The following is a 10,472-nucleotide window of genomic DNA, read 5'->3' on the forward strand; positions in this document are numbered from 1 at the left end:
CTATACTAAAGCAGCGGCAATTGATACGGATCGGGGGAAGGATTTCTTTTTGAAAATAAAGTTCATGCCATAATTATATAAACACTCGAAAAAAGAAGTTAAGAGCCACTCGTGCTCGGATTTAGTTTAAAGTAGGTTTTTCCTATTCCTTTTCATGTTTTGAAATAGATTTGATTCCAAAACCAATCCAATTCAATTTGGAAACTTCTAAAAAATCCAACATAATATTTAGGACTTAGGGAGAATATTTCGGGACCAAATATTACATAAAATACATATAATAATTATATAAACTCTATATTTGGCATTCTAAGTATTCCCTGATAAATAATTTTTGGGTTATAAATAACTACCAAAATGTTTTTGAAGTACAAATAAAATCTAAGGCTTCAAATCCTAGTCAAAACTAGCTAAGCTCAAGCAACACAAGCAAAAATTTAATTAACCCTATTTAAATGGTTAACATTCCAAAAGACAAAAAACTGGGATTTTTTTACTATCTATTTCTGTTTCAAGGTTCACGAGGGTGCATTTGAGCTCAGAAGAAGAAACCCCATGCCCGAAAAGAAAAGTGTCCTTGTAGAACTCCTATTGTGTAACAGCAACAAAGGCTGAAGGACCAGGACTGTTTACTAAGCACAAAAAATAGATAGTATATGAAGGACTATATAACTCCTTGTTAAACTCAACTGTTTACTAAGCACAAAAAATACCAAAACATTCAATTAAACTGACTATATTGGGGTGAGATAACCCAGCCACCACAAAATCCTGAGTGGTATAATAATGTCCTGTCTCTAAAAATAAATCAATGACTAGTTTAGAGATGTTACATGGTACAGTACTTTGACATTATCTGATCAATTTTGGCTTGAGCCAATTCCTTTAGAGAGCCAAGCAATTTTTGGCATTTTGGCTTGTGCACAGCAGAATCTGCAGATAAGAAGTTGGTCTGCAAGTGGTAGGCCTCCAGAATTTGCAGTTACGAAGTTGATGTCTGCTGGTGGAAGGAACTAATGTAGCTCGGATATTCTTATCACATTATTATGCAGTAGCCAAACTATCACACAGAGTCTGGTATGCTGCACTGCAACGTTTGAATTTCTCCTCTGCAGTAGCCTGCCCATGAAAGAAAATCCATAATACTCATGAGTTTTGTAGACAAGCAATTGTAACAGTGAAGTCCTTGAGGTAAATAAAAAACAGAAGTTCAAAACATCAAATTAGACACTAGAAGATACAATGTTTTGCAGGTACTATGTCGGTCTGAACCAAGATTAAATGCCTGTCTTCTACTGAATCATGTGTGGCCTACTTTTGAATGGAAAAAATGGCTGTAACATATGTTTTGTATGGAACCTAGGTGAGTTGCTAACCAATCCTTATTGATCTAATGTTACATTAATTATAGATAGTGTGCTGCATTATCACTAAGGTTGGGCCATTGGAAGTGCACTCCTACAGCATTTGAGTCAAGAATAAAGGACGGAAGAGGGGGTCTGGATGTGTGGTTTTAGTTCCTGATATTTAATTTGGCTAATTGTCATCTCACGGTAGCACCTGAGCCTGGGGTGAACTCAGGAAACCAGCAGATCTATCACAGAATGAAATGAAGGCATACAAAAAAAAACTTTGCAAAGAGAAGATAAACTTGGATGTTGAAAGATTACTACCTTCGATGAGCCATGATGACGATCTGGATGCCATCTAAGTGCACACGTCCGGTATCTAGTATGAAAAGGGGAGGAGATAAATGGTAAAACAAATGTTCCAGAGTAAAAACGAAATGAAGGATACGATGTTATCATGGCTCATGCCATAATCCCCAAAAAATTACTCAAGGCTAGTGAAATACTCAAAGCCTCAACGATCTTACGCGCTTTTAACATCTTCGAGTTTTAGTGGGCCAGAAGTACTCAATCCAAGAGCCTGACGCGCCACAGATACCTCTGTCTGGGTGGATATTTCGCCCTCGTCGTCTGTTTCATAACTCCAGTGTCCGGAACTTTCTGAATGAGAACGTCTTGAATTCCTCCTTGGAAAATCATCAGATTCAAAAGACCAATAATATGTGTGCTGGTTCCCACGAAAAGCATTGCGAAAAACAGTCTCTGGTTCATCATCATCATCGCTTGTGCAAAACTCAAATCCCCCTGTCCAAACAAGAAACACCCAAACTTTATAAGGTTCAGTACAGGTCTAACTAGAATAGAATATAGTAACCGAAATAGCCGTACTTCATAAATGCTTAAGAAGTTGGAGTCCTGACTCCTGAATTAAACTACGGTGCATACCAGAAAATGATTCAAAATTATTCATTAAGTAGAAAGAGAAGTGCAGATAAGGAACTGTACCCCTGCTTTTGACAGTATCGTAAAAAAACTCATGTGGACGGAAACCATTATTCCTCGAATCTCTGACCCAACGATGTCCTCTAAACCATGAAGGTCCACTAGATGCGTCTTTTTTCTCATCTTCATCACGCCAACTCTGAACATTGTTATAAATGAAAATGTCTAGGTTAAAAACACAAGTACTTACAAGTCATTTTGATTGAAAACTGCAACCGGTGTTAAAGTGAATACAACTACGGGAGCACAAAAATACAGAGCAATATTTAGTTCATTTTCTTTCCTTGCAAAACTTTAAGCAATGAAATAAAGAGACATTTCTTGTATACCAGTCTCTTGATTACTAAATTTTACACACCTTGTAGGGTTGCAAGCCTTAAAGTTGCCAATCTCAAAAAGGATTAACACTACTTTCTCGCAGAGATCTTCCAGAACAAACTTTGAGCATTCATTTATCTCAAGACTTTGCAGGGTATATATGGTTCATATGTTTTCCAAAACACTGCATTTATTCTTGACGAATGTAAGTTAAAATTACAAGAATGCAAAGAACATGATAACAGATAATGAGTAATATGTATCTAAGTTCGATCATCCTAAGTTCAGCAGTTGTGAAAGCCAATCATCTTAACCTAATTACCCAAAACTAATTGAACAAAATTGAATGACACAAAGATGCTAATCATTTTGTTTCACTGACATTGAAGAGCTGCTCCGCATACTCAGACATATTCCGTATCATTGTTCTTTTTGTGTCTCTATTTCTCCTGCGTTTTGCATAAAAATTGAATAACAGATAATGAGTAATATGTATCTAAGTTCGATCATCCTAAGTTCAGCAGTTGTGAAAGCCAATCATCTTAACCTAATTACCCAAAACTAATTGAACAAAATTGAATGACACAAAGATGCTAATCATTTTGTTTCACTGACATTGAAGAGCTGCTCCGCATACTCAGACATATTCCGTATCATTGTTCTTTTTGTGTCTCTATTTCTCCTGCGTTTTGCATAAAAATTGAACCTCTGCAGAAAGCAAAAGATAGTAGTGTTAGCTCTTTCTCTGTTCAAGAAACGAACTAATTTCTAGTGATAAGACATCATCAGTTGCAAAAGAAGAAGTTAAAAGTGCACTTACAAGCAAACAAATTATACTCCCCCCTTCCCGAATTAGTTGTCTTAGATTTGTTCAGATACGAATGTATCTAGGCACGTTTTAGTGTTAGGTACATCCGTATCTAGACAAATCTAAGACAACTAAAGTTGGCTAAACTTTGCAACTTCATATCTCCCGTCCCCCGCGTCGCCTTCCGGGGCGACACGGGCAGAACCTAGATCCGCCGCCGCCAGTCTTCCCCGCCGCCCCTACCTCTCCTCGCCGTCGCCAGATGAAGCCGCCGGACTAAGTCCGCCCGGCGGACGGCGGCGGCGGGGTTTCCCTCGTTCTGCGGGGTGTTCTCTGGTGGAGGGAGGCTCGCTCCCGCTCGTCATGGCAGCCATGGCGCCTGGTGGATTCAGGCCGTGTCTTCAGCGGGTGGCAGCCGCCATGTCTTCGTCATCGGGATCCTGGGCTGCGGCCTGAATCTCCCGCCGGCGAGTCGGGTAGGGATGGCGTCCCTCCCCTTCCTGCCCCTGAAGTTTCTCCACGCGTGACTGGCGGCCTGCGAGCTCTGGGGCTCCGCCCTAAGCTCCTTCCCGGTGTGGCGGGGCAGGGTGGCAGCCCCCCCTCCTGCGAGTGCAGGCCCGCGGCTGTGCTTGCTGCTGCCGCTGCGGTGTTGTGGCGGCGGGGTGCCGGATCTGGCCGGTCTCGGTCGTTTTTGGCTCGCTGGCGTCTGCTGGTGGTGAGGTGGCTCCTGCGTGGCATTGGCATCGTGCCACACTGGAGGTGCACGGGTCAGCGGGTGCGGCCGTCTTCGACCGTCAGCGCGAGGGTGTTTGTCAAGTCTACTCCGAGCGAAAGCTTAATCGGCAAGAGCCAGCCGGCGATGGCGGCGCCTACGAGCTTCGTTCTCCTTTTTGAGGGCGTCACTATGGAGTTTCTTTGACCCGCTTCATCCTCAGATCTGGTTCTTTGGGCGAAAGCCTAGACCCGTTTGGGTCGGGCAACGGCGTCGTCCCTACGGCGTTTCTTCCTTTGGGGCGTTGCTTTGAAGACCGGCGATCCTTCTCCGCGCTCCTATTGGGCTGGACGTGCACGGCGTCACGGTTGGCAGGTGCCCAATCGGTGATGCGAGTGGTTGGAGTTGCGACCTGTGCGGCTACGACGATGGTGACGTGTAGAGCTGGGTCACGGCTTGTCCTTCTAATGTCGATGGTTTGGTTCGCCGACGAGTGCGTTGCCTATGCTCGTTTCTCACTATGACAGAGAAGTCGGAGCTGCGTGTGGCGGGGCCCGTGCGGCAACGATGACTCCATGAGGGTGGTTTCGGTGGACAGTACTCTTTGGAGGTTGCGCTAAGCTAGGTCGATGCGAGGCTTTCAACTTTCTCCAATGAAGCCCTTCAACAAAATCGGAGTTGTCGGTCCTCGACGTCTGCGATCGATTGTTTGGCTATGGCCGATGAGGTCCTTGTGTGTCGTTCATTCGATGGGGTCTTGGTAGGTCGTCAGCGGCAGAATCGGAGTCGCCTGCTCGGGGAAAGGTGATAACGATGACATTGCAGGCAACCTCGACGGTGTCCTCTTCTCGGCGGTGTGTGGTCTTGTAGGTGCCAGGTCGGCCGAGGTACCCTTTCTTGTGGGCGTGTTGTAACAGTTTTCGCCCGGGTTTCCATTAATTAACCGGGCAACTCTATTCTACCTTTTTTAATGAATCGGGCCCTAAGGGACCGCGTTTCAAAAAAATCTAAGACAACTAATTTGGGACGGAGGTAATACAAAACAAGAAAACTTAAGCAGGCTGCGCATGCAAAGTGGTTGAGCCAAGCAAGACACATCACACCATGTGGAGGAGAGTGCGGAATGCATAAATGATATGGTTCTTGTGCTGATTCCCAAGGTAATGAACCCGTCTTTGTTATCTCAATTCAGACCCATTAGCTTACGCAACGTACTCTACAAGATTGCTTCAAAAGTGGTATCTAACAGATTGAAGCTTATTCTGCCAGACATTATCTCTGAAGAACAGTCAGCCTTTGTCCCTGGCAAGCTAATTACAGATAACATCATATGTGCATATGAGTGCCTGCATTTTATGAAGAGATCGAAATCAAAAGCAAACAGTTTTTGTGCCCTAAAACTGGATATGATGAAAGCTTATGATAGGCTGGAGTTGGACTTGGAAGCTATTATGGTGAAGCTTGGATTTGCAACAACATGGATTGACACAGTTATTGGTATGGTGAGGTCAGTGTCTTTTTCAGTTTTATTCAATGGAGAAAAGCTTGATGATTTCAGACCTAGCAGAGGTATAAAACAGGGAGATCCAATTTCCCCCTATCTTTTCTTGACTGCGGTAGAGGGCCTTTCGTGCCTTTTAAAGACCAGTTCTCAGTCATCAATTCTTAGCGGAGTTAAGGTGGCACCGTAAGCCCCGACGGTCAACCACCTTCTGTTCGCAAATGACAGCCTGCTGCTTTCCAAGTCAAGTGTTGATGGAGAGGAAGCGGTTTCAAACCTGTTGAATATTTACTGTTCAGCATCAGGACAAAGGGTGAACCATGATAAATCCTCAATCTTTTTTAGCAAGGAGTGCCCTCAGATTTTGAGAGACAGTATAAAGGCCTCCCTCAATGTGCAGAACAAGTCTTTGAGCAACGGGTATTTGGGGAATGCCAACTGACTTGGGACACTCAAAGAATGGCACGTTCAAATATTTGCGTGATAGAGTTTGGGAGAAGGTAAAAGGCTGGATGGAGAAAATATTATTTGCTGCAGGGAAGGAAGTGTTAATTAAATCAGTTGCTCAGGCGGTCCTAGTCTATTCCATGGCCTGCTTTAGACTCACACGGGATTATGCAAGAATGTAACATCTATCATACGACAGTTCTGGTGGGGGAGTAAGCAGGGAAAAAGAAAAACATGCTGGGTCTAATGGGACGTTATGACTCGGCCAAAAAGCATGGGGGGGCTTGGCTTCCGTGATCTCGAAATTTTTAACCTTGCACTTTTGTCCAGGCAAGCTTGGTGTTTGATGCAGGAACCATCTTCTCTCAGTGAACGGATTCTACAGCCAGTTTATTATCCGAATTGCTCAGTGCTGGATGCCGAGCTCAGACCACACCCATCACAAATCTGGAGGGCTGTTCTAGATGGCAAGGATGTGTTATCACAAGGAATCATTCGAAGGATAGGAGATGGTAAAACTACCGATATTTGGAAACACAATTGGGTTCCACGAGACATGACTATGAAGGCGATTTCTTCTCAGGTACCCAACCCGCCCAGGAAGGTAGCGGAGCTGATTGATCCAACCTCTGCGCCGGCGGTGTGGCACGAGGATCTCATTAGAGAAGTATTTGTGCCAGTGGATGCGGAAGCAATTTTGAGGATTCCAATTTGCACAAAAAAAGGTAGATGACTTTTGGGCTAGGAGCGCTGATCGGAAGGGGCGTTTTTCAGTGAGCTTGGTGTACAAACTTATTGTCCGAACAAAATGCAGCAGAGAAGGGTGGATTGCAGAAGGCACAGGTTGCTTGGATCACTTGGGAGGAGCGAAAAACTGGACATCACTCCGGAACATCAAGGTGCCCTCAAAAATTAAAGTTTTTCTGTGGTGTTTGGTCCGGCACTCGCTACCCATTGGCGATGTCCTAGATCACGGAAACATGGCTGATACACGGGTATGCCTGTTATGCAGAGCGGAAGACAGCTGACGCCACTCTCTCCTGAGTTGCAATATGGCTAGAAGCGTGTGGGCACTCTCGTTGGAAGAGATGGTTGAACATATGAGGTCGAACCAGGACGGAAGTGCCAAAAATTGGTTGTTTGCAATGCATGATGCTCTCATTCATAATGAATTCAACAGAATGGTAATGACATTATGGACTGTGTGGAGCGCGAGAAGAAAGGCAAATCATGGGGAAATTTATCAAAGCCTGCTATCTACTCATTGCTTCATATCATCTTTCTTGTCTGATATTCAGATCTTGTCCAAACCAGCGAAGGAACGGAGGAATCCATTGCCTAGATCCTGTCAGTGGATCCCCCCACTTGATGATCACGTGAAGTTCAATGTGGATGCCGCTGTTTCTAGGGCAGGAGGTTTTGGTGCACCAGCAGCAATATGCAGAAGTGCGGAGGGAAATTTTCTGGGGGCATCTGGAGTAATTTTTAATGCCATCGACGATCCAGCAACACTTGAGGCATTGGCCATCAGGGAAGCCCTTGCTCTAGCAGAGGACCTTCATGTCCAGAAAATCGTGATCCCTTCTGATTGTGAAGTTGTGGTAGATGATATCAACGAAAGAAGTGGAGCTAGCTATGGAGCCATTGTATATGAAATAATAGGCAGATCATCTTCTTACACCTCATGTAATTTTAAGCATGAGTTTAGGAGCTCGAATTTCAAGGCTCACAACCTCACGAAGCATGTATTAACCCTGGGGGTAGGCCGCCATGCTTGGTTAGGCCACCCGGGAGATCTCAATTTTGTACCTGGAAACATCCTGATAGATCAATAAAGCTTTGCGAGTTTGTCTCAAAAAAAACATCGCACCATGGCAAAAAATGATTTTGGAAAGCACAAGGAATTCCATTCCGGTCAAGCTTCCACAATCTGGTACGGCCCTAACTATTCTCTGGGGGGCATTTCGCCAAGCATGCAAGGACGTCCAAATTCACCTTGAGGAACCCAATATTCAGAAGCATCTAATTTCGTCAAAACAAGCAAGCATCTAACAGAGAAGTCCCCAAATCTAGCGGTGGTATGGCCTACCTTTCTCACGGGAAATACATCAAACAGATCAAGCAAGAATTCCTCTCAAAAGAGTAATACATCGACGGAAACGGAAGGCTTTTCCCCATACAGGCATTTCAGCAAACAGCCTACCGACCAACTGCAAAGTACAGGCGGATCTAACAAAATAAAAATAAAAAAAATTCCCGCGAGCTATCAATAACACAACAGGGAGGGAGATGTTTACGTGCTGCCACTGGGTCTTGCGCTTCCGCTGCAGGGGAGGCGTGGAGTGGAACGACGCGGTGGCCGCCAGCTGCTGCGGCGCCGCCGCCGCGAGACGGTGCGGGCGGTGGCCTGAGAGAAGAGCCGACTTGACGTGGTTCATCTCGGCGGATGGGCCGTGCGTCACACCCACACCTTTCGCTGCAGGGTGGACATAGAGAGATAGAGAGGAGATGAGGCAACTAGGATGCTGGCCCATGGGCCATGGATGGATAATTGGTGCCAGATTGTGACCCAAAAAATGTGGGGCTAATGGTCCCTCCAAAAAAAATGTGAGACTAATACCTTCACTTCACAAAAAATGTGGGACTAATACCCTGCCTCAAAAAAAGTGGGGCTAATAACCCTAAAAAAAGTGCGACTAACTAATTAGAGAGGGTGATCTAAATAAAACTAATCAAAGGGTACCTGGCATGCCTATTTTTTGTGGGCTGAAAGCATGCCACTTGGTGTGTCTAGCCGCCACCACATGTCGCGCGTTGGGTGCACCCCGAGGGAGCACGATTTTTCCTCTTTTCTACATGTTTTTTTGATTATTTGGATTTTCAAAGTATATTGGTTTTCCTATGTTTTCTTGAAAAAAAATCCTCGCGTGAAGCACAATTGTGCTTTCAAAAAGGGGACATCATATCTGCTTCTCACATAAACCCAACTGTGCTTTTGGTTTTTGATTTTTTTTTCGGTTTGCGTTCTTTTTTTTGGTTTCCTATTTTGAGGGGAAAGGTTAGTCAAACCTAGTAACATGGCATACAATTTTGATGATCTCGGAATGAGAAATTCAACAATGAAATGGTTCATGATCTGGACGCACAGTTCATGAAATAAAACCTTTAAAAAACAAATCTACGAAAAAGTGTAAAAGTCAAGTTGCGAAAGTAGCACACTAACACCACCAAAGAAGGTCAGAGTGTCCATGTCACTACCCTCTTGGTGGTGTCGCCTTCAAGGTCATTGGTCCCATTCGCGCATTCATGGAGCTAAATGTGCACGACATTGCGATCGGCAGATGCTCGGTTGGCGATGTGAATGGTTTGCACGACTTCTTATGTGGCAACGATAGCAGCTTCAGACGGAGTTGGTTTGCAGCTAGATTTTGGTAGTCGGTCTCATCCGGTGCGTGCGAGGGGTTTCGTGCATCACTTGGTCTTTCTAGAGTCGGAGTTGCTGAGGTGGGCCCTTGCGGCGACGATGACGTGCGGCGGGTGGTCAGTTCCGGCGCTGGCTTGGCGCAGACCCAACACTTTTTCTCCTGCAATGCTCGTCGACAGAGTCAGAGCCGCCTGGTCACCGGCACGTGTGGTTGACGGTTTGGCTTTCGCCGGCACAGACCTCGACGCTTGTTTGCGGTGATGGCTTCGTGGCTGTCATCGATGGTCAAGTCACAGTCGCTGGCTCGCGGAGAAGTGATGACGACACCGGATAGCAACCCCGACAGTCCTTTTATCCTCGATGGTGTCTGTGTGTGTATGTGTGTGTGTGTTCTTGTGTGGGTTGTTAGGCCGCCCGGGGTGCCTTGTTTTTGCGAGCGTGTTGTGACAATCTTCGTCCGGTTCTCCGCAGATAAACCATACAAATCTTTCCTTCTTTTATAAAAAATCGAGATCATCATGGGCTAAGTTCTGTAAAAATAAATCCCAACCAACATCGAGATCAACAGATCAACTTATGTGAATAAACTTGGTGGCTTGCTTGTCTTCTGTTTTAATTATAAAATAGATAATATACACCTTTCTAAATAAAAACATGAAGTTTTTTAAATTCACATGAACATTTTATTCAAAGGAATGAACACTTTTTAAGGTTTAATGATTTTTCAAAATACATGAAAAAAATTAGAATAAAGCAAACATTTCATGTTAAATGTGTGAATACTTATTAACAGTAGATGAACATTTCTAAATACAATTCTTTAAATGTACAAACACTTCAAAAATTGCTTGGGCATTCTTTTGTAATATGTGAACATTTTTATTACATAAGGAATGTTTCAAATATGTTCA

General features: G+C 44.4%; 1 protein-coding gene across 1 annotated transcript; it reads right to left on the reverse strand.

The window, feature by feature from the left end:
* Positions 1-648: 648 nt before the first annotated feature.
* Positions 649-8,685, reverse strand: LOC125527029. Its single transcript, XM_048691608.1, has 6 exons — positions 8,435-8,685; positions 3,285-3,377; positions 2,355-2,490; positions 1,877-2,153; positions 1,674-1,728; positions 649-1,119 (listed from the first exon to the last, which is right to left on the reverse strand). The coding sequence occupies exons 1-6, from the start codon at positions 8,669-8,671 to the stop codon at positions 1,045-1,047; spliced, it is 873 nt and encodes a 290-aa protein (XP_048547565.1). The 5' UTR covers positions 8,672-8,685; the 3' UTR covers positions 649-1,044.
* Positions 8,686-10,472: the final 1,787 nt, after the last annotated feature.

Source organism: Triticum urartu, unplaced genomic scaffold (genome assembly GCF_003073215.2).
Source record: "Triticum urartu cultivar G1812 unplaced genomic scaffold, Tu2.1 TuUngrouped_contig_2637, whole genome shotgun sequence".
Taxonomy (NCBI): domain Eukaryota; kingdom Viridiplantae; phylum Streptophyta; class Magnoliopsida; order Poales; family Poaceae; genus Triticum; species Triticum urartu.

Excerpts from the sequence above, each read along its gene's own strand:
- LOC125527029 (XM_048691608.1), bottom strand. The coding sequence starts at position 8,671 with ATGGGCCAGCATCCTAGTTGCCTCATCTCCTCTCTATCTCTCTATGTC. Across the intron at positions 3,378-8,434 it reads GCAAGACCCAGTGGCAGCAC|AGGTTCAATTTTTATGCAAA; the intron begins GTAAACATCTCC and ends TGCTTTCTGCAG. Across the intron at positions 1,120-1,673 it reads GTCATCATGGCTCATCGAAG|GCTACTGCAGAGGAGAAATT; the intron begins GTAGTAATCTTT and ends TTTCATGGGCAG.